This window comes from Anomaloglossus baeobatrachus, chromosome 10, assembly GCF_048569485.1.
Source record: "Anomaloglossus baeobatrachus isolate aAnoBae1 chromosome 10, aAnoBae1.hap1, whole genome shotgun sequence".
NCBI lineage: Eukaryota > Metazoa > Chordata > Amphibia > Anura > Aromobatidae > Anomaloglossus > Anomaloglossus baeobatrachus.
The window spans coordinates 24,679,924-24,704,389 of record NC_134362.1 but is presented as its reverse complement, the minus strand read 5'-3'; the positions used below and the strand labels follow the sequence as shown (position 1 = coordinate 24,704,389).

At 47.5% G+C, this 24,466-nt stretch overlaps 1 protein-coding gene across 2 annotated transcripts in view; it reads left to right on the top strand.

The window, feature by feature from the left end:
* The window catches only part of ACCS (1-aminocyclopropane-1-carboxylate synthase homolog (inactive)), a 37,317-nt gene extending 15,380 nt beyond the window's left edge, over positions 1-21,937 (top strand). For both annotated transcript variants that reach the window (XM_075326731.1, XM_075326732.1), the window contains 9 exons: positions 1,679-1,776; positions 2,017-2,094; positions 2,324-2,424; positions 3,450-3,539; positions 5,225-5,270; positions 6,649-6,790; positions 7,033-7,175; positions 11,070-11,223; positions 20,132-21,937. In XM_075326731.1, coding sequence (XP_075182846.1) covers positions 1,679-1,776; positions 2,017-2,094; positions 2,324-2,424; positions 3,450-3,539; positions 5,225-5,270; positions 6,649-6,790; positions 7,033-7,175; positions 11,070-11,223; positions 20,132-20,412 — 1,133 coding nt within the window. In that variant the 3' untranslated portion in view covers positions 20,413-21,937. The remainder of the gene's footprint in view (positions 1-1,678; positions 1,777-2,016; positions 2,095-2,323; positions 2,425-3,449; positions 3,540-5,224; positions 5,271-6,648; positions 6,791-7,032; positions 7,176-11,069; positions 11,224-20,131) is intronic.
* Positions 21,938-24,466: the final 2,529 nt, after the last annotated feature.

The window sequence follows — 24,466 nt, the reverse complement described above, 5'->3', positions numbered from 1 at the left end:
TTCCGTCTGCATTGCAGCCGGGACGCAGGTAGGAGATGTTCCTCGCTCCTGCGGCTTTATACACAGCGATGTGTGCTGCCGCAGGAATGAGGAACTACATCGTACCTGTCGCGGCAGCGTAATTATGAAAAAGTCGGAACCTGCACCGATGATACGATAATGACGCTTTTGCGCTCGTTAATCGTATCTAGGATTTACACACTACGATGTCGAAAGTGACGCCGGATGTGCGTCACTTTCGATTTGACCCCACCGACATCGCACGTGCAATGTTGCAACGTGCAAAGCCGCCCTAAGCCATCAGAAATCCCTTTTTATTTCTATCTGTAATTAATTGTAATGTTCTAATTTATATCTTAAAGTTCCTGACGAGCCCCTGAAGATCACAGTGGACCTGTCACCAGATATCACAATATAAACTCCATACATTTGTACATAGATCTTAGACCCAATGAAACTGTTGTACTTATTTTGAAAATCCATGTCAGAATCCCTTTATCATCCTTTATGAAAGTTTAACTCATTCGCTACCCACCTAGCCTGATTGACAGCTCCTCTGTGTACCTCCTACCTGCTCCTGCTGAGATCTCACACTCTTCGGTACAAGCTGCAGCTGTCACTTAACCAGAGATTTAAAGGGAATCTGTCACCTGGTTTTTGCTCCTCCATCTGAGAGCAGCATAATGTAGAGACAGAGACCCTGATTCCAGCGATGTGTCACTTACTGAGCTATTTGCTCTCACTTCGATAAAAATTAATGTTTTCTCTGCTGCAGATCTTGCAGTTATACAGAGCTCAGGAATATTCTGGACTACCTGGCAACACGGCAAGTAGTCCTCTAATGATAATCTATTGCTGATTAATCAGTGATTTTATCAAAACTACAAGAAGCAGCTCAGTAAGTGACACACCGCTGGAACCAGGAGCTCTGCCCCTACATTATGTTGGTCTTAGATCAGGTGTTAAAAATTGGGTGACAGCTTCCCTTTAATACACTTGAACTATATATATATACATAATGTGACATTTCATACTAGATGAACTAAGGACACCATCTGCAAGGAGTTTGTATGTTCTCCCCGTGTTTGCGTGGGTTTCCTCCCAAGTTCTCCGGTTTCCTCCCACACTCCAAAGACATACAGATAGGGAATTTAGATTGTGAGCCCCAATGGGGACAGTGTTCCTGATGTATGTAAAGTGCTGCGGAATATGATAGCGCTATATAAAAATAAAGATTTATCATTATTTTTTTTAACTGCTCACATTAATATCCGCATTTTACATCAATTCAAAGTAAACACGCCAGTATCATCAGGTCTAAGAAATATATTTAATAATGTATGCAACTTTTATTGTGAAATCTGGCGATTGCTTTTAAGTCTGATTCCTTTATTGGGGTCTTTTCTTTATTTTTTCCGGGACTTGTAATAGTGACATTATCACATCCCGCTTATAGTAATGTGTCTCTCTGTAGTCAGCCAGCCAACAGCGACACCTAGTGGCCAAAGATATAGTTAAGAATTGCACTGTATTGTGCGCCATTCATTCTGGAGAATCCGCCTGTAAATGCTCCAAATGCTATAAAATAGCAAAAAAAGGGAGAAGTGATTTATTACAAGGATGCCGGATGACACATTTGTGCAGGTGAATTCTTATTAATGGGATTCTTATTTTGCAGATGCGGTTCTTATTGCCACCCCCTTCTATGGAGGAATCACGCAGAGCATATTCCTGTACAGCGGCATTAAACTGGTGTATGTGCACCTAGAGAGTAAGGTGAGGGGGGTGCGGAGCGGACGACAGAGGGTCCTGCCATATGCAGCCCCCCCCCGAGACTGTGGAGTGTGGCAGGGGTCAAAGAGTCCAAAGTGTCCTACTCATACAGGGTCTATAGGTTCAAAATGGGACCAGATGGGGAATGTCCTGGACAGGACCAAGCCCACGTGCACTGGTCGTCCATTGGGGTGGTCATCACTTACATTGGTCATTCATCGCCTCTCATTGCTTATTTCTCAGGTCACTTCTCCAGGAACCCGTCCGTTCCAGCTGACCGTGTCGAAACTGGAATCCACCCTACAGACGGCCAAGGAAGAGGTGAAATTGAAGCCGGTCACTGGGGGTCACAGCACGGGGGATGGGGGCACGTTGTGATCAGCGTATTGTTACGGGGCTCTTTTAACAAGTAACAATTGTCCTTGTATTGTTTCATAAAACCAGAAGCCAATTTTTAATGCATTTTTGTTTTGCTAAATATACTTCTATTTAAACTTTTCAGCTTGTTAATTCCTGCTAAAAATACACTATTCATGTTGCGTTTTTCTAGGGCACAGTTATAAAGGCCATGATCCTGATAAATCCACACAACCCCCTGGGTGACATTTACTCTGCTGCCGAAATGATGGAGTTCTTAGAGTTTGCCAAAAGGTAAAGTGAAGCCTTTTATGTCACTGTGTACATACATTAGATTACTACCAGTACTGAGTTACCTCCTGTATTATACTCCAGAGCTGCACTCACTATTGTGCTGGTGCAGTCACTGTGTACATACATTACATTACTGATCCTGTACTGATCCTGAGTTACATCCTGTATTATACTCCAGAGCTGCACTCACTATTCTGCTGGTGCAGTCACTGTGTACATACATTACATTACTGATCCTGTACTGATCCTGAGTTACATCCTGTATTATACTCCAGAGCTGCACTCACTATTCTGCTGGTGCAGTCACTGTGTACATACATTACATTACTGATCCTGTACTGATCCTGAGTTACATCCTGTATTATACTCCAGAGCTGCACTCACTATTCTGCTGGTGCAGTCACTGTGTATATACATTACATTACTGATCCTGTACTGATCCTGAGTTACATCCTGTATTATACTCCAGAGCTGCACTCACTATTCTGCTGGTACAGTCACTGTGTACATACATTACATTACTTATCCTGTACTGATCCTGAGTTACATCCTGTATTATACTCCAGAGCTGCACTCACTATTCTGTTGGTAAAGTCATTGTGTACATACATGATATTACTTATCCTGTATGGATCCTTGGTTACATCCTGTATTATACTCCAGAGCTGCACTCACTATTCTGCTGGTGCAGTCACTGTGTACATACATTACATTACTGATCCTGCACTGATCCTGAGTTACATCCTGTATTATTCTCCAGAGCTGCACTCACTGTTCTGCTAGTGTAGTCTCTGCATTAGTTATTATATTTAGGTGCCTGAGTTCTAGAACTAAATTATCTCTTCCTACTTGTTTTATGTCTGGTGTTTTCCATTCTGGGATCATTTTTTTTAGTGCAGTCAGCAGAATTATGAATGCAGCTCTGGAATCAACTTTGGTGTTTGACCATCGTTAATGGTACCATACAGTGAAGAAGCAACAATCTCATAGATGATGTGAGATCATTGATCCTTTTTGTCTTGTAGGAACTCGTTACACGTCATCGTTGATGAGATTTATATGCTGTCCGTGTTTGACGAGTCTGTGACGTTCCACAGTGTGCTGAGCCTGGAAAAGTGAGACTGCGCTGCTCCTATACTGCGATACAGGGGGTTTTTTAGGACTCATTCATTTCCCCAAAGCAGAGGAAACATGTAAAAACAGACAATGTTCCCTGCTCATCATTCAGCTGTCCTAATGTGATTTGTATGTCCTTGGGCAGCTGTATCCTTAGTGGATGCTCCTGAGCAGCGCTCCTAAACCCTCAATACACAGTAGATGAAATTAGTCCAAATCCGTTGAATTCTGCGGCTGACAGTCCAATGTGTTTGGTGTCCTCCTGACAGATAATGTCAAGGGAGAAAAGGATCCGGGTGTCATGCTAGGTATGGGGGAAGTACCAAGTGACAGGGAAGGGAAACCCTGTATTAAGGGAAGGGGGAGATGGTGACCCCCTGACCAAACCTACCGCTGGTCCCTGGGGTCCCTCACCACCCTAGATAGGTTCCACACCTATGTGCCGAACTGGATACCTGACCCTAGATATCCCTAGTGCTGGGCCCTAAATAGGGAACGGATGGGATGAGCTCTACATCAACCCAACTAAACAACTATAGAAGACACAAGGAGGACACACAGGGGGGAAAGCATGAACTGCTTATCTATAGATGCCTCAGGAAGAAGTTCAGCAAAGTTACAGCAACAATTCCACAGATGAGTGCAAGCCACCTGCTTGCATCCAGAGCTTTGTGAAGGAACTGAATATAACCAGCACCAGACCAGGGAAGATGAGAGTATTTAAACCCAATGGGAAATGCAGATGATTAGCAGCTGAAGGGAAGAGGAGCTCTGCAGGGTCCTAAAGGGAAAAGGCTGAAAACCCAGCAGAGGAGCTACATAATGCACTGAATACTGAATACTCACAGCAAGATAAAGCAGTGATGAACTGCTCAGTCCAAGAAAAACTAATGCACTATGGAGTCCCTCACCACCCTAGATAGGTTCCGCACCTATGCGCCGAGCTGGATACCTGACCCTAGGTATCCCTAGTGCTGGACCCTAAATAGGGAACGGATGGGATGAGATCTTCCTTAACCCCACTAAACACTATGGAAGACACAAGGAGGACACACAGGGGGAAAAGCATGAACTACTTATCTCCAGGTGCTTCATGAAGACGTTTAGCAAAGTTACAGCAACAATACCACAGATGAGTGCAAGCCACCTGCTTGCATCCAGAGCTTGTGAAGGAACTGAATATCACCAGCATAGGTCCAGGGAAAATGAGAGTATTTAAACCCAATGGGAAATCCAGATGATTAGCAGCTAAAGGGAAGAGGAGCTCTGCAGGGTCCTAAAGGGAAAAGGATGAAAACCCAGCAGAGGAGCTACATAGTGCACTGAATACTGAATACTCACAGCAAGATAAAGCAGTGATAAACTGCTCAGGCCAAGAAAAACTAATGCACTAACAGGGTGCAGAGAAACTGAATACTGACAGCAGGAATAATAGAAAGTCAGGGAGCATTTTGTGCAGCCAAACACTGTGACCTTCTATTGCCGGACACCACAGTACTGTCTGTTACACATGATACACCCGCAATGTTAAATTTCTCAGTGGAAAAGCATGGCAATAAAAACTGTATGGCGATTGCATTCTGTAAACACGGTCTAAGGGGGGAGGGGAGCTGTCCCTACATTCACCTATGTGACTTCTGCAATTACAGCTTTCTTATCATTCATCTTGTTTTGTATATTTTAGGCTTCCGGACCCTCAGAGGACTCATGTTATGTGGGGAATTAGTAAGGTGAGTAAGGACGATCGATATATATGATCCCTTCACCCCTCATAAAACAAGATTTCTGACCCAAATACACAAGGAACAGGTAAAATCCATCACACAGCTTTCATTGTTACTGCATTATATACCGAGGGGGCGACAGGATGGAAAATCTGCGAGGTTCAGCTCCGGCTATAGCAGGGGGTGAGGGCAGATAGGGGGCGACTGTTTGGAAACCTCAGTAACTTCTTGTTAAAGACTTTGTACCTGATCACTGGGGGTCCCTCCGCTGGAACCGCCATTGATCCTGATGATAGGACTCCAGAGTCTCCTCTTTGTATAATGCACGTTGCTGCTCTTTTCAAATCTATGGGACTGACAAAGATAGCCGCATAAATCTTGGCTATGTGTGTACCATCAATGGTTATGTTCGGATGCTACTTAATTTAAAGGGAACCTGTCAGGTGCAATATGCAGTGAGAGCCACGAGCAGTTCTGGGGGCATACTGCTAATCCCTGCTTAATCGTCCCTGTATACACTAGCATAGATAAAGAGATCTGTAGAAAGAGTATTTCTAAAGATCCTTTATGATATGCTAATGAGCGTAGGGACTAGTCATGAGGGCGTTAGTTCCTGCGCTCATTCCGCCCTCTTAGCATGTTAGCATGTCCACACGCCCATTACCCAGCGTCATCAGAGGTGATGCGCGTACCTGTGTCCGCTGTCACCGCATCAGACTCCGGCCAGTGCGCATGATCAGAAGTCACCGCACTTCCGGTCATGCGCACTATGAAGAAGGGTGTACATGTCCCGCCTTCAGAGAGGTCTACTGCGTACGACTGGAAGTGCCCGGACTTCTGATCAGGTACGTGCGTCACCATTAGGCAATGGGCATTGAATAGTATGTTAGCACGCCCCTGTGGACAAGATAACATACCAAGAGGGCGGAATGAGCAAAAGAACTAAGGCCCTTGTAACTAGTCCCTGCGCTCATTTGCATATCATAAAGGATCTTTAGAAATACTTTTTCTATAGATCTCTTTATCTATGCTACTAGATACAGGGATGGTAAGGCAGGGATTAGCAATATGCACCCAGAACCCAGGTTCCCTTTAAACTGGGGACTCCGGATGAGAGTCCCATTCATAGGACCATCAGCGACCAGCGGTTATATATATAAAATCATTAAAAATGTGAAACGTGTATCAGGGCTGCTGAGAAGAGTCCTAGTGCTACATCCCCTGCCCTAGGATCATTACATAACAAGGCAGATATGCCATTCAGTATCCTAGGTAAGCTGGGTGACCACATCCTCGATAGCTGAGATTTTTACTCCTTTTTCTTTGCATAGTGCTATATACGACTGTTTACAATTTTTACTTCCATCTCTTTCTCCTCTTCCAGGACTTTGCAGTCTCCGGAGTACGTTTCGGGACCCTCTACTCCCAGAATCAGGATGTCTGCAATGGCGTGGCCTCTCTCTGCTACTTCCACGGGGTCTGTGGCCCCATACAATACAAAATGGCCCAACTAATGCGTGACCGAGGTGAGTTCCTGAAGGTAGACACTATTTCACTTGGGCCAGAGATTGGCTTTGGAGGACCTGTTAACATTAATGCATGACCTCCATTGATGAGCCGTACCCCCTGTATCTGCTACATGAGCAGTGGTTGCCCCAATTATGCACCCGCTTTTAGGTGGCCATAGGCAAGCCCTCTTAGATAACCTTTGTACTACTCTGACCATGGTTTCTTGTACTCATCAGATTTGTTCCCATCCACTGTATAGATTGGATAAACCAGGTTTACTTACGAGTGAATCATTCTCGCTTACGGGCGGCTCAGGCGTTTGTGGCGGACGAGCTCCGCGCCATTGGCGTTCCCTTCCTCAACCGCGGCGCAGGATTCTTTATCTGGATTGACTTCCGGAAGGTGAGAAGCTGCAGGTGGTAACTTTACTGCATGAGGATTTAGAACATTGTTGTTATACTGTTTTTTATATATAGATAGATATATAGCTAAATATATATAGAGAGAGAGAGAGAGAGAGAGAGAGATGTGATATATATATATAGAGAGAGAGATATATATATATGTGTGTATATATATATATATATATATATAGGTAGATATATATGTATATATATAATAGATGTGTGTGTGTGTATGTATATATATATATAGAGAGAGAGATAGATATATATATGTGTGTGTATATGTATATATATATATATATATATATATATATATATATCGTGTGGGTGCACAGACAACCCCCACAAAGATTATTACCATGAAGGACACGTACTGGTTGGGAACAGTTTAGAGGCTCCCCATTATATATATATATGTGTGTGTATATATATATATATATAATATATACAGTACTGACCAAAGGTTTGGACACACCTTCTCACTCAAAGAGTTTTTTATTTTCATGACTGAAAATTGTAGATTCACATTGAAGGCATCAAAACTATGAATTACCACATGTGGAATGAAATACTTAACAAAAAAGTGTGAAACAACTGAAAATATGTCTTCTATTCTAGGTTCTTCAGAGTAGCCACCTTTTGCTTTGATTACTGCTTTGCACACTCTTGGCATTCTCTTGATGAGCTTCAAGAGGCAGTCACCGGAAATGGTTCTCACTTCACAGGAGTGCCGTGTCAGGTTTAATAAGTGGGATTTCTTGCCTTATAAATGGGGTTGGGACCATCAGTTGTGTTGTGCAGGAGTCTGGTGAATACACAGCTGATAGTCCTACTGAATAGACTGTTAGCTGCTTTTTTCTTGCCATAATACAAATGCTAAGTAAAGAAAAACGAGTGGCCATCATGACTTTAAGAAGTGAAGGTCAGTCAGTCCGAAAAATTGGTAAAACTTTGAAAGTGTCCCCAAGTGCAGTGGCAAAAACCATCAAACGCTGCAAAAAAACTGGCTCACATGAGGCCCGCCCCAGGAAAGGAAGACCAAGAGTCACCTCTGCTGCGGAGGATAAGTTTATCTGAGTCACCAGCCTCAGAAATCGCAGGTTAACAGCAGCTCAGATTAGAGACCAGGTGAATGCCACACAGAGTTCTAGCAGCAGACACATCTCTAGAACAACTATTAAGAGGAGATTTTGTGCAGCAGCCTTCATGGTAAAATAGCTGCTAGGAAACCACTGCTAAGGACAGGCAACACGCAGAAGAGACTTGTTTGGGCTAAAGAGCACAAGGAATGGACATTAGACCAGTGGAAATCTGTGCTTTGGTCTGATGAGTCCAAATTTGAGATCTTTGGATCCAACCACCGTGTCTTTGTAGAAAAGGTGAACGGATGGACTCTACATGGCTGGTTCCCACCGTGAAGCATGGAGGAGGAGGTGTGATGGTGTGGGGGGCTTTGCTGGTGACACTGTTGGGTATTTATTCAAAATTGAAGGCATACAGAACCAGCATGGCTACCACAGCATCTTGCAGCGGCATGCTATTCAATCCGGTTTGTGTTTAGTTGGACCATCATTTATTTTTCAACAGGACAATGACCCCAAACACACCTCCAGGCTGTGTAAGGGCTATTTGACTAAGAAGGAGAGTGATGGGATGCTACGCCAGATGACCTGGCCTCCACAGTCACCAGACCTGAACCCAATCGAGATGGTTTGGGGTGAGCTGGACCGCAGAGTGAAGGCAAAAGGGCCAACAAGTGCTAAGCATCTCTGGGAACTCCTTCAAGACTGTTGGAAGACCATTTCCGGTGACTACCTCTTGAAGCTCATCAAGAGAATGCCAAGAGTGTGAAAAGCAGTCATCAAAGCAAAAGGTGGCTACTGTGAAGAACCTAGAATATAAGACATATTTTCAGTTGTTTCACACTTTTTTGTTAAGTATTTCATTCCACATGTGATAATTCATAGTCTTGATGCCTTCAATGTGAATCTACAATTTTCAGAGCCATGAAAATAAAGAAAACTCCTTGAATGAGAAGGTGTGTCCAAACCTTTGGTCTGTACTGTGTGTATATATATATGTATATATATTATACATATATTATACATATATATATATATAGGGGAGCCTCTAAACTGTTCCCAACCAGTATGTGTCCTTCATGGTAATCTTTGTGGGGGTTGTCTGTGCGCCCACACGACCAGCAGGAGCAGAGCTGAATTACACATGTACATATGTAGTTAAGACTGAAAGAAGGATCAATATTATTCACTTTAATCCAAAATTAATAATCACTGTTATTTACGTGCAATTAAAATCCATTTCTTTTTCGTGCGGTCGACCGCATTTCTGGCTCTTCCTTCCTGTATTTCACATCTTTTCTGCTGATGGAACTGCTGCATTAAATGCTGGTGACCATAAGATTTAAGCTTTTTGGCAGAAACTGAGGTCTACCCCTGTCATCCCAGTGACACCGTTACGTGGTGCAGTTGATTTATAATGGCCCCTAGGGGTTGCCATTAATATTTTCCTGTTGGGCCGCACCAGAGGTGTAGCACTAACATGCAATAATGTTTGGTATACTGTGTATTCCAAAGCATTCTGTGGATGCATAGAGTAGAGGATAATCTTCTGCCATAGACATCAACAATGCGGCATATTCAGTCCTGTGTTTCAGATCTGTCAGCAGCAAGCATCAAACACAGCTCAGCTTGTGTAAGCTCAACTGTGCAGGTGGAACTCAGGACAATGGGGGAGCAAAAGTACAACAGGATCTCAAATGGTTCAAAACGGGGTACAAATGACAGTGGTGCTCTCAATAGGGTTGTGTGATACACATCATCTCCTGCAAACATATGAGGACATGAAGATTTAAACTGGAAAAATGTGTGCTAGATCTGCGCTGCTGGGAGAAATATCCATGGAAAAGGAGTCCCGGACACACCCTTGGAGAACATGCGGTTTATTTGACACGTTTCGAAGCTATCCAGCTTTTTCAGGAGAATCACAAGCTGTGGTGTCTCCTGAAGAAGAAGCCTGATCACTTCGAAACTCGTCAAATAAACTGCATATTCTTCACCTGTGTGTCCTGGACTCCTTTTCCGAGGACATTTCTCACAGCAGCGCAGATTTGGCACACATTTTTTCCCATTGTATATGTAGAGCAGGGTACAAGACTGCTGCTGGATACGAGCTGATAAATCAAAGATGTAAAAAACACACAAACAGCAGATGGTGTACACAGGACCATACAGTGCACAGAACAATAAAGTTTGTTCTAACAAAGATCATCTTGATGATGTGCATCATATCTGTGTGCTGTGCACGGTATAGCAGAGCTGTGCTGGAAGCCTGTGCTATCATCAATCAGATGGCTTCCAGCATGGTTCTGAGGCATCAATTCAGAGAGCTGGGCAAGTCAAGAGCACAAAGGAGAGATAGAGAGAAAGGGGCCTGCAGCACTGAGAAGAAGCAGGGTGCTGCTAGGAAATGTAGTTTCCAGCTCTATGAAGCTGCAAGCACAGAGGGCAGTAGATGAAGATGAAAAAAAGATACACAGGTACAAGAAAGAAATATTAGGTTGAGATTAGTCTGTATCATAACGGTAAATATGTGTTTATTGTGCCTTGTGAAAAATAGTGTGAGAATAAGACTTTAATTAATAAATATATTAATAGATAAATTAATAAAATCTAGTAAATTAGTTTTATTTACTCCCAAAAAGTAATTTAAAAACACAGCTCATATTTTTAATCGGCGACATCGGCAAAAAAAAAATAAAGCTGGAAAGTGGCAGATGGAACGTATAAATAATAGTAAAAAAAAAAAAAAGCACAAAATAGTTCAGTTTTTAAGGGGTTAAAATTGATCCTTTTCTTCTTTGTTTTTGCAGTATCTGCGGGCTCCAACCTTCGAGGAAGAAGTTTCCCTATGGAGAGACTTCCTGGATAATAAGGTTCTTCTGTCTTGTGGTAAAGCCTTCGAGTGCTCGGAGCCCGGCTGGTTCAGAGTCATATTCTCCGACAAGACGCACCGGCTGCAGTTGGGTAAGTGTCGGCGAGTGGAAGTCCCCAAGAATGGATTTTGGTTTTGCTTTGTTTTTATTTTATTTTTTTTTTGTATCTTTACAATGAGTGAAATTGCTTCAAGGAGTTGTCTACATTTGGGGCAATTTTTTTCCTCCTTTAAATGCATGTATTCGGAGTTACAGAACACTTTTGCAGTTTGGTTTCACAGCAAATATTGCATCCTTTGGCTTTTAGAGGCTCTTTGTTTCCCTCCAAAGTTAACTTTGATGTAGTCTGTGGTCATAAGTCACCTGAGAGGAGCTCAGATAGCATTGTTACTAGCAAACTCACTTGGAGGCTCTCCGTTAACTCCTTCTGCAGCCACCGCAACACAAGCACTAAAAAGAAACCAAAAGGGGGCAAAATTGTTAATGAAACCCAATTACAAAAAGGATTTTTAGTTGCAAATACATTGGATTTAAGTAAAAAAAGAAATGTCGTCAAGGATGGCCGACTCGAGTTATGAAGAAGAGAATATCATCGGATACAGCACATTCTGTACAGCTCTCCTATCCTGTAATTGGTCGATATTTCCCTTGTAGATGATATACAGCACATTCTGTATATATCTAATGTTCTGGTTGATATTTCCCTTGTAGATGATATACAGCACATTCTGTATATATCTAATGTTCTGGTTGATATTTCCCTTGTAGATGATATACAGCACATTCTGTATATATCTAATGTCCTGGTTGATATTTCCCTTGTAGATGATATACAGCACATTCTGTATATATCTAATGTTCTGGTTGATATTTCCCTTGTAGATGATATACAGCACATTCTGTATATATCTAATGTTCTGGTTGATATTTCCCTTGTAGACAGGGCTGTATTTTGCCTTCATGCTGCCCTAGGCACTTTAAGTGGTCGCGCCCCTTATTGACAACGTAAAACTGAGTTTTCGCACACATCTGTTTAAGGCAGATCTACTCTGTAAAACACTTTAAGGCTATGTGCGCACGTTGCGTACAGTTCACTGCAGAAATTTCTGCAGCGATCTGAAGAGCACATGTGCGCTTCTAATCGCTGCAGAAAATGTCCGTAGTGAGCGCCGATTCCATGCGCTCTGCCTGCAGCTCCTGCCATAGACAGAGCAGGAGCTGCCGGCAAAGCGCAGGAAAGATGTGACATGTCACTTCTTTTTACACAGCGCTTCGGCAGTAGCCGAAGCGCTGCGCTCTAAAGCGCCACGTGCGCACGGCCCCTGCACAATCTCCATAGACTGTGCAGGGGACGCAGGACGCATGCAGTTACGCTGCGCTACAAAGCGCAGCGTAACTGCATGTATTTGCGCAACGTGCGCACATAGCCTAAAAAGTATCAATGAGAAACGAAGGGCACTAACCCCCCCCCCCAATGGGGATCACCACGGGCACATCAAAACATAGCATGGGTATAAAATATTCCCACCACACCGTCCCCACTTATATACTGTGACTGTCACACTGCCCCTAATAAACTACACACTTCCCTCCCTTATAAATTATACCCACCACACCTTCCTCGATTATGAAATATGATCTGCACATTGTCCTCACATCATGCTGCCCTCTCCTCACAATGTCCCATGCATGCTGCCCCCTCCTCACAATGTCCCATGCATGCTGCCCCCTCCTCACAATGTCCCATGCATGCTGCCCCCTCCTCACAATGTCCCATGCATGCTGCCCCCTCCTCACAATGTCCCATGCATGCTGCCCCCTCCTCACAGTGTCCCATGCATGCTGCCCCCTCCTCACAGTGTCCCAAGCATGCTGCCCCCTCCTCACAGTGTCCCATGCATGCTGCCCCCTCCTCACAGTGTCCCATGCATGCTGCCCCCTCCTCACAGTGTCCCATGCATGCTGCCCCCTCCTCACAATGTCTCATGCATGCTGCCCCCTCCTCACAATGTCCCATGCATGCTGCCCCCTCCTCACAATGTCCCATGCATGCTGCCCCCTCCTCACAATGTCCCATGCATGCTGCCCCCTCCTCACAGTGTCCCATGCATGCTGCCCCCTCCTCACAGTGTCCCAAGCATGCTGCCCCCTCCTCACAGTGTCCCATGCATGCTGCCCCCTCCTCACAGTGTCCCATGCATGCTGCCCCCTCCTCACAGTGTCCCATGCATGCTGCCCCCTCCTCACAGTGTCCCAAGCATGCTGCCCCCTCCTCACAGTGTCCCATGCATGCTGCCCCCTCCTCACAGTGTCCCATGCATGCTGCCCCCTCCTCACAGTGTCCCATGCATGCTGCCCCTTCCTCAAAATGTCCCATGCATGCTGCCCCCTCCTCACATTGTCCCATGCATGCTGCCCCCTCCTCACAGTGTCCCATGCATGCTGCCCCCTCCTCACAGTGTCCCATGCATGCTGCCCCCTCCTCACATTGTCCCATGCATGCTGCTCCCTCCTCACAATGTCCCATGCATGCTGCTCCCTCCTAACAATGTCCCATGCATGCTGCCCCCTCCTAACAATGTCCCATGCATGCTGCCCCCTCCTCACAGTGTCCCATGCATGCTGCCCCCTCCTCACAGTGTCCCATGCATGCTGCCCCCTTTTCACAGTGTCCCATGCATGCTGCCCTCTCCTCACAGTGTCCCATGCATGCTGCCCCCTCCTCACAGTGTCTCATGCATGCTGCCCCCTCCTCACAATGTCCCATGCATGCTGCCCCCTCCTCACAATGTCCCATGCATGCTGCCCCCTCCTCACAATGTCCCATGCATGCTGCCCCCTCCTCACAATGTCCCATGCATGCTGCCCCCTCCTCACAGTGTCCCATGCATGCTGCCCCCTCCTCACAGTGTCCCAAGCATGCTGCCCCCTCCTCACAGTGTCCCATGCATGCTGCCCCCTCCTCACAGTGTCCCATGCATGCTGCCCCCTCCTCACAGTGTCCCATGCATGCTGCCCCTTCCTCAAAATGTCCCATGCATGCTGCCCCCTCCTCACATTGTCCCATGCATGCTGCCCCCTCCTCACAGTGTCCCATGCATGCTGCCCCCTCCTCACAGTGTCCCATGCATGCTGCCCCCTCCTCATATTGTCCCATGCATGCTGCTCCCTCCTCACAATGTCCCATGCATGCTGCTCCCTCCTAACAATGTCCCATGCATGCTGCCCCCTCCTAACAATGTCCCATGCATGCTGCCCCCTCCTCACAGTGTCCCATGCATGCTGCCCCCTCCTCACAGTGTCCCATGCATGCTGCCCCCTTTTCACAGTGTCCCATGCATGCTGCCCTCTCCTCACAGTGTCCCATGCATGCTGCCCCCTCCTCACAGTGTCTCATGCATGCTGCCCCCTCCTCACAATGTCCCATGCATGCTGCCCCCTCCTCACAATGTCCCATGCATGCTGCCCCCTCCTCACAATGTCCCATGCATGCTGCCCCCTCCTCACAATGTCCCATGCATGCTGCCCCCTCCTCACAGTGTCCCATGCATGCTGCCCCCTCCTCACAGTGTCCCAAGCATGCTGCCCCCTCCTCACAGTGTCCCATGCATGCTGCCCCCTCCTCACAGTGTCCCATGCATGCTGCCCCCTCCTCACAGTGTCCCATGCATGCTGCCCCCTCCTCACAGTGTCCCAAGCATGCTGCCCCCTCCTCACAGTGTCCCATGCATGCTGCCCCCTCCTCAAAATGTCCCATGCATGCTGCCCCCTCCTCAAAATGTCCCATGCATGCTGCCCCCTCCTCACAGTGTCCCATGCATGCTGCCCCCTCATCACATTGTCCCATGCATGCTGCCCCCTCCTCACAATGCCCCATGCATGCTGCTCCCTCCTCACAATGTCCCATGCATGCTGCTCCCTCCTAACAATGTCCCATGCATGCTGCCCCCTCCTCACAGTGTCCCATGCATGCTGCCCCCTCCTCACAATGTCCCATGCATGCTGCTCCCTCCTCACAATGTCCCATGCATGCTGCTCCCTCCTAACAATGTCCCATGCATGCTGCCCCCTCCTCACAGTGTCCCATGCATGCTGCCCCCTCCTCACAGTGTCCCATGCATGCTGCCCCCTCCTCACAATGTCCCATGCATGCTGCTCCCTCCTCACAATGTCCCATGCATGCTGCTCCCTCCTAACAATGTCCCATGCATGCTGCCCCCTCCTCAAAATGTCCCATGCATGCTGCCCCCTCCTCACAGTGTCCCATGCATGCTGCCCCCTCCTCACAGTGTCCCATGCATGCTGGCCCCTCCTCACAGTGTCCCATGCATGCTGGCCCCTCCTCACAGTGTCCCATGCATGCTGCCCCCTCCTGACAGTGTCCCATGCATGCTGCCCCCTCCTCACAGTGTCCCATGCATGCTGCCCCCTCCTCACAATGTCCCGTGCATGCTGCCCCCTCCTCACAGTGTCCCGTGCATGCTGCCCCCTCCTCACAGTGTCCCGTGCATGCTGCCCCTCTCCATGAGCTCCTAATGCTGCCTTCCTCTTTTCCATAATGACACCTCCATGCTGCCCCACTCATCATACTAAGACCACCACACTAGCGCTTATGCTGAGACCCCCCCCCACACACACACACACACACACACTACTCCACTCTTGATATTGACTCCCCCTACATTGTTCCACTCCATACTGAGCCCACACATGCTGCCCCTTCTCCATAATGAGCTCCTAATGCTGCCCCCCTCTTATTCTGAGTCCTTACACTCCCCCCCCATCGATATTGTCATTGCTCTATCCCTCAACCCTTGTCCTCTGTCTCTAGCATTGGCCCCTCTCTCCCATTCCCCCAGCAGCAGCCTCTCTCCTCCCAGCCTCCCCCAGCATCAGCCTCTCACCTCCCCCAGCATCAGCCTCTCTCCTCCCAGCCTCCCCCAGCATCAGCCTCTCTCCTCCCAGCCTCCCACAGCATCAGCCTCTCTCCTCCCAGCCTCCCACAGCATCAGCCTCTCTCCTCCCAGCCTCCCACAGCATCAGCCTCTCTCCTCCCAGCCTCCCAAAGCATCAGCCTCCCTCCTCCCAGCCTCCCCCAGCATCAGCCTCCCTCCTCCCAGCCTCCCCCAGCATCAGCCTCCCTCCTCCCAGCCTCCCCCAGCATCAGCCTCCCTCCTCCCAGCCTCCCCCAGCATCAGCCTCCCTTCTCCCAGCCTCCCCCAGCATCAGCCTCCCTTCTCCCAGCCTCCCCCAGCATCAGCCTCCCTTCTCCCAGCCTCCCCCAGCATCAGCCTCCCTCAGCATCAGCCTCCCTCCTCATCAGCCTCCCTCCTCATCAGCCTCCCTCCTCATCAGCGTCCCTCCTCATCAGCGTCCCTCCTCATCAGCGTCCCTCCTCCAAGCCTCCCCCTCCCCCTCCCAGCCTCCCCAAGCATCAGCCTCCCTCCTCCCAGCCTCTCTCAGCATCAGCCTCCTTCCTCCAAGCCTCACCTTCCCCCTCCCAGCCTCCCCCAGCATCAGCCTCTTTCCTCCCAGCCTCCCCCAGCCTCAGCCTCCCTCCTCCCAGCCTCCCCCAGCCTCAGCCTCCCTCCTCAGAGCCTCCCCCAGCATCAGCCTCCCTCCTCCCAGCCTCCCCCAGCATCAGCCTTCCTCCTCCCAGCCGCCCCCAGCATCAGCCTCCCTCCTCCCTCAGCATCAGCCTCCCTCCTCCAAGCCTCCCTCAGCATCAGCTTCCCTCCTCCAAGCCTCACCCTCCCAGCTTCCCCCAGCATCAGCCTCTCTCCTCCCAGCCTCCCCCAGCATCAGCCTCCCTCCTCCCTCAGCATCAGCCTCCCTCCTCCAAGCCTCCCTCAGCATCAGCTTCCCTCCTCCAAGCCTCACCCTCCCAGCCTCCCCCAGCATCAGCCTCTCTCCTCCCAGCCTCCCCCAGCCTCAGCCTCCCTCCTCCCCCAGCCTCAGCCTCCCTCCTCCCCCAGCCTCAGCCTCCCTCTTCCCTCAGCCTCCCTCCTCCAAGTCTCCCTCAGCATCAGCTTCCCTCCTCCAAGCCTCACCCTCCCCCTCCCAGCCTCCCTCAGCATCAGCCTCCCTCAGCATCAGCCTCCCTCAGCATCAGCCTCCCCCAGAATCAGCCTCTCTTTTCCCAGCCTCCCCCCCAGCTTCAGCCTCTCTCTCCCCCCTGCCTCAGCCTCTCTCTCCCCCCAGCCTTAGCCTCTCTCTCCCCCCAGCCTCCCCCCCAGCCTCAGCCTCTCTCCCCCCAGCCTCAGCCTCTCTCTCTTCCCAGACTCCCCCCAGCCTCAGCCTCTTTCTCTTCCCAGCCTCTCTCTCTTCCCAGCCTCCCCCCAGCCTCAGCCTCTCTCTCTTCCCAGCCTCCCCCCAGCCTCAGCCTCTGCCTCTCTCTTCCCAGCCTCCCCCCAGCCTCAGCCTCTTTCTCTTCCCAGCCTCTCTCTCTTCCCAGCCTCAGCCTCTCTCTCTTCCCAGCCTCCCCTCAGCCTCTCTTTTCCCAGCCTCTCTCTTCCCAGCCTCAGCCTCTCTCTCTCTTCCCAGCCTCCCCCCAGCCTCTCTCTCTTCCCAGCCTCCCTCTCTTCCCAGCCTCCCCCCAGCCTCTCTCTCTTCCCAGCCTCAGCCTCTCTCCCCCCAGCCTCCCCTTGCATGATTACAGTGGACAAAAAGAGGCATCGCAATTTGCAACGATCATCAACTAACCTGTAAGGAGCCCATACATTCTAGGCTCTGCCTTACCTGCTCCTGTGCTCGCCGCCCTGCTCTGCTGATTATCCTCTTCTGGCTTGCTCCAGCTGCAGATGCATCCTCCTCCGCGGCGTGTGTCATCTGCAGCATTGGACGCTGCAGCACGGGACAGTGAGCTGACTGTCGCGACCTCTGACCCCGGAAGTGCAGGCCATGGAACTTCCGGGGTTAGTCAGCTCACTATGCCTGGCGCCCGCCATGTATTTAAATAGACAGCAGAAGTGCGCCTGTCCTCCCTCCCAACCCCCCCCCCCCCCCCGGAACACAGCCGAGTGTAACGGAGGGAGGGACGGGGGGCGGGGATGTAAAAAAAAAAAAAAAAAAATTTATATATATTTTTTTTTTTTGGCTGCCAGAAAGTGCCGCCCCCCCCCGCAACGTGCCGCCCTAGGCACGGGACCACGGGTGCCTAGTGGCAAATACGGCCCTGCTTGTAGATGATATACAGCACATTCTGTATATATCTAATGTCCTGGTTGATATTTCCCTTGTAGATGATATACAGCACATTCTGTATATATCTAATGTCCTGGTTGATATTTCCCTTGTAGATGATCCGCTCGCTGCAGTCTATTTGTAGATAATCCATCTTCAGTCCCTCTTCTATCTCCTATGGAACTGGACTGGATTACTCACAACCGCAAGGAGTGACGGATTCTTGAAAGTGGGGCCTATTCTCTTTAGAGGCCTTGTGACTTCTACGGGGTCTTTGGTGAAAGGATCTGACCATAATCTGCTCTTCTTCCTATAAGACCAGTTATAGTAATCTCATCCCCCACCATAGAAGATCAGCTGTATAGCTCTGTATGGACTGAGCTCCCTCTAGTGGTGGCTGCAGACAGTTATTTGGGGAAAAATTAAAGTTGGGTTTGGACCACTATATCTGAAAACATAGCAGGGTTATGGGGTTTGCCCTATGGTTTCTGTGTACATCATTACCTGCTAAAGTTGTATTCACATGTGGAATTTTTGCACTGTTTTTTTTTGCTAATGTTCTTCTTTTTATGCAAATTAAAAGCTGCTTTCTTTCTCGCCTTATTGGGGGACATAGCAAAAAACTATGGTCCTGTGTCCTCCAATGAAGGCTCAGAGACAAAGATTTTACGGTGTGTACCCAAAAATCTTCCTTTGTCTCTCGCCTTTTTGGGGGACACAGGACCATAATTTTTTGCTGGGTTCCCCCCAATGAAGGCTCAGAGAAAAAGATTTTACTGCAAATCCGCCTCCTATTGATTTTGAATGGGAAGTGCATGTGTAGCACCTGGCCGGGGCCACTATCAAAAGACGGAGCAGCTCCAAAACTGAGCATTTCCGGCTGCTTGCTGCCGCCGCCGGGTCCAAGAAGAGCTGATCGGCGGAGGTGCGGGGAGTCTGACCCCGACCGATTAGACATTGATGGCTTATCCTATAGTATAGGTCATCACTGTAAAAGTAGTGGCTGTCAACCCCTTTTAAACATGTATTGTAGACAAATGACAATATTTAATTTGCATTAAAAAAAATGCAACGAAAAAGTGTCAAGGGAGAAATTTAGGTAAGACTGCTAATGGAGTCTTTGTTCAGGGCAAAATCAGAGGTACGGGCCAAATTAGCTATCTGTACAGATATAACAAATAACTCAGACAATGATCACTACGAGACGTGTTCACTGTTTGAGCCAGTATAGGCGACTGACTCGTGTATTAAAAAAGACTTGTGATTATACCATACAACATTCGACTTGAACCTTGAAGCAAGAACAGGGAGTAATCATCCCACATATTACATCCCTTATTTCAGCTGTGAGAATATCATAATTATAAAATTCTCTCAGTATATTATGAAATACCTCTCTGTTCATTATTTATTCTGGCTTGATTATCTAGTTAGCACATTCCTTCTTTGTGTGAAATCACTGATAAGACTTTCACTAATTAGGGCTTCGCTGTTCATTATTTATATATATATGTTCACTGGTCCTTGGTTAACTCTTTCTTGAACAGCTTAGAATCATATTATGGCGTTTGTGTGTTTTGTCATATAGACACACAGATAATTATGCAACAACATCTATATTTTGATTATTTACATACACAGATAACCTTATTACGTTTGAACAAACAATCTATAGCCCAGGCTACCTTCACAAAAGCACCAAAGAAAGCAGCAAAACTGCCAACACAGCAGGTTTTGCCTGCACAAAAAAAGATGCATTAACATAGCCTAATAATGCTCCATCTAACGATCCACCGTTCATTATTTCCTCTTCTCAGGAATGCAGCGGATCCGCAAGGTGCTTGAAAGGAGGGAGAAAGAGCTTCAGATGGAAGAGCAGATCCCCGCAGAGGAAGACGGAAAAGCGGACAGCACGGACGAGGTCATCTACGTGTCCAGCCACCACGAACCTTCCAGCTCCAACCTGAGCAATCTCATCGTTCAGCTCCAGAACCAGATGCGATCGTCCGACTGGCTGCAGCAGAACACTGCCGAAAACTTTGCGCAACAGAACCCGGAGGTTTTCCAAGTATACAGCAAATATGTATGCAAGCAGTGAGGAAAATGGGGACAGGGAGGTCGTCTCCTAAACTGTCCGAGGTCCGAGCACACAGCCTGTTCTGATACTTCCATCTTATATGGTCCATATTAGAATGGTCTCGATTGTAAGCCAGTTAAGGACGGCTCGGCTCCAGTTGCTGCTCCCATACGTGGCTACATAAATATGGCGGCTGTACTACGTTTGGAAGACGTAATGCACTGACATAGACGGTGGGGTAGTACAATGGTCCTGCCTTTTATCAGAGGGACCAAATTACTGGAATTGTAACCAAAAACAATTGGTAGCACTTAATATATGGCAGGTTTTTTTTACACATTTTTCTGTAACCTTCGGTATGACCCCACCCCCACCCCCCCCTCAGCTCGTGCTAAAAGAGAATATTCATTCTCTATCAATGCAGGAAACACTTCTCTGCCATGACACTTCGATAATGTGTTTTATATATTTCCAAAAAGAAATTTTTTTCACTTTAATCGAATATCAGAATACGATCGGAGTGACGATTACTCCACGTACATACTGATCGCAGGGTTAATCATGGGGCACAGCGTCAATCGGCTGCTTGTAAAGACAACACAATAGTATTGTGTTAACATGGCACAGATTAAGGGATCGGTCCATTTCTCCCGAAAGTTTTGGGAAGGATTCAACATGGGTCCCCATTTTTGGGAAAGGACATCAGGGAAATTTGATTTAAGTATATGGAAGATGAGCAAGACGTCTAAATTATTGATTTATTTTGCAGAAGATTTTCATCCGGACACTTGAGGATTAAAGTTGATGAAACTTTGACTTTTTTTCCATATATTCCAATATTATAAATATCAATGTGTTGCTGTCGACCAGAGCACCGACTGCAGAAAAAAATAAAGGAGACCGGCGCTTGGAATAACGCACGCTGTGTAATGTAGAATATTTAAAGGGGTTGTCCAATTTCATCCTATTTGTAACTCCCATGCTAGGATATGTATAGAATACCAACTGAGCTTCGTCTTACCCTCCCCGTCTCCTGTGCTGGGTTTCCATCACTGTCTTGATCTGCATTAATTGGCTGCAGCGGTGACATCACGTTGACAGCGCTGCAGCCAATCACTTAGCTCAGTTTCTCTTGCCATCTACATTGGCTGAGCTCATTGATTGGCTGCAGTGTTCACAGCGTGATGTCACCTCAGCAGCCACTGCCAATCCACCAAAACCAGGGCAGCAGCAGAGTCACAGCCCTGGACCTGGGGAGGGTGAGCAAGGCGCATTCTGTTATTTCATACATAATAAAAAATATGGGCTAAAAATAGGTTGCAACCCTTTAATTAGACAGATATACAAAATTTTGGTTTATGAAAGTTGTTTCAAATCCAATGACTGATCCTTATGTTTTCTTATGCCCTGATCAAAAACAAATTCTATTTTTAATCATCATGTATGGATTTTGCACAAAACGCGCGTGAAATTACGTACTATGAGGTGAAGTAGAAAAATCGTTATTGTAGCCAAAAATGTGCACAATATTAAATATATAAATGTATTGAACATTCATTCTCCAACTTTATTGGAAATTATGTCTTGCACCTTCTCCTTTTCTCTTTTATGAGGCTGTGGATCTTCTCTGTGAAGCCTCCAGCAATATTTCCCCATCATCTTCACCTTCCATCTACCTTGGTATCGTCCCCATCATCTTCACTTTCCATCTACCTTGGTATCGTCCCCATCATCTTCACCTTCCATCTACCTTGGTATCGTCCCCATCATCTTCACCTTCCATCTATCTTGGTATCGTCCCCATCATCTTCACCTTCCATCTACCTTGGTGTCATCCTCCATCATCTTCACCTTCCATCTATCTTGGTATCGTCCCCCATCATTTTCACCTTCCATCTACCTTGGTATCGTCCCCATCATCTTCACCTTCCATCTACCTTGGTATCGTCCCCATCATCTTCACCTTCCATCTACCTTGGTATCGTCCCCCATCATCTTCACCTTCCATCTACCTTGGTATCGTCCCCCATCATCTTCACCTTCCATCTACCTTGGTATCGTCCCCATCATCTTCACCTTCCATCTACCTTGGTATCGTCCCCCATCATCTTCACCTTCCATCTACCTTGGTATCATCCCCCATCATCTTCACCTTCCATCTACCTTGGTGTCATCCTCCATCATCTTCACCTTCCATCTAACTTGGTATCGTCCCCCATCATTTTCACCTTCCATCTACCTTGGTATCGTCCCCCATCATCTTCACCTTCCATCTACCTTGGTATTGTCCCCCCATCATCTTCACCTTCCATCTACCTTGGTATCGTCCCAATCATGTTCACCTTCCATCTACCTTGGTATCGTCCCAATCATGTTCACCTTCCATCTACCTTGGTATCGTCCCAATCATGTTCACCTTCCATCTTCCTTGGTATTGTCCCCCCATCATCTTCACCTTCCATCTACCTTGGTATCGTCCCCCATCATCTTCACCTTCCATCTATCTTGGTATCGTCCCCATCATCTTCACCTTCCATCTACCTTGGTATTGTCCCCCCATCATCTTCACCTTCCATCTACCTTGGTATCGTCCCAATCATGTTCACCTTCCATCTACCTTGGTATCGTCCCCCATCATCTTCACCTTCCATCTATCTTGGTATCCTCCCCATCATCTTCACCTTCCATCTACCTTGGTATTGTCCCCCCATCATCTTCACCTTCCATCTACCTTGGTATCGTCCCAATCATGTTCACCTTCCATCTACCTTGGTATTGTCCCCCATCATCTTCACCTTCCATCTACCTTGGTATCGTCCCCATCATCTTCACCTTCCATCTACCTTGGTATCGTCCCCCATCATCTTCACCTTTCATCTACCTTGGTATTGTCCCCCCATCATCTTCACCTTCCATCTACCTTGGTATCGTCCCAATCATGTTCACCTTCCATCTACCTTGGTATTGTCCCCCATCATCTTCACCTTCCATCTACCTTGGTATCGTCCCCATCATCTTCACCTTCCATCTACCTTGGTATCGTCCCCCATCATCTTCACCTTCCATCTACCTTGGTATTGTCCCCCATCATCTTCACCTTCCATCTACCTTGGTATCGTCCCCCATCATCTTCACCTTCCATCTACCTTGGTATAGTCCCCCATCATCTTCACCTTCCATCTACCTTGGTATCGTCCCCCATCATCTTCACCTTCCATCTACCTTGGTATCGTCCCCATCATCTTCACCTTCCATCTACCTTGGTATCGTCCCCATCATCTTCACCTTCCATCTACCTTGGTATTGTCCCCCATCATCTTCATCTTCCATCTACCTTGGTATTGTCCCCCATCATCTTCACCTTCCATCTACTTTGGTATCGTCCCCCATCATCTTCACCTTCCATCTACCTTGGTATCGTCCCCCATCATCTTCACCTTCCATCTACCTTGGTATTGTCCCCCATCATCTTCACCTTCCATCGACCTTGGTATTGTCCCCCATCATCTTCACCTTCCATCTATCTTGGTATTGTCCCCCATCATCTTCACCTTCCATCTACCTTGGTATCGTCCCCCATCATCTTCACCTTCCATCTATCTTGGTATCGCCCCCATCATCTTCACCTTCCATCTACCTTGGTATCGTCCCCCATCATCTTCACCTTCCATCTATCTTGGTATCGTCCCCATCATCTTCACCTTCCATCTACCTTGGTATTGTCTCCCATCATCTTCACCTTCCATCTACCTTGGTATCGTCCCCATCATCTTCACCTTCCATCTACCTTGGTATCGTCCCCATCATCTTCACCTTCCATCTACCTTGGTATCGTCCCCATCATCTTCACCTTCCATCTACCTTGGTATCCTCCCCATCATCTTCACCTTCCATCTACCTTGGTATCGTCCCCCATCATCTTCACCTTCCATCTTCCTTGGTATCGTCCCCCATCATCTTCACCTTCCATCTACCTTGGTATCGTCCCCATCATCTTCACCTTCCATCTACCTTGGTATCGTCCCCATCATCTTCACCTTCCATCTACCTTGGTATCGTCCCCATCATCTTCACC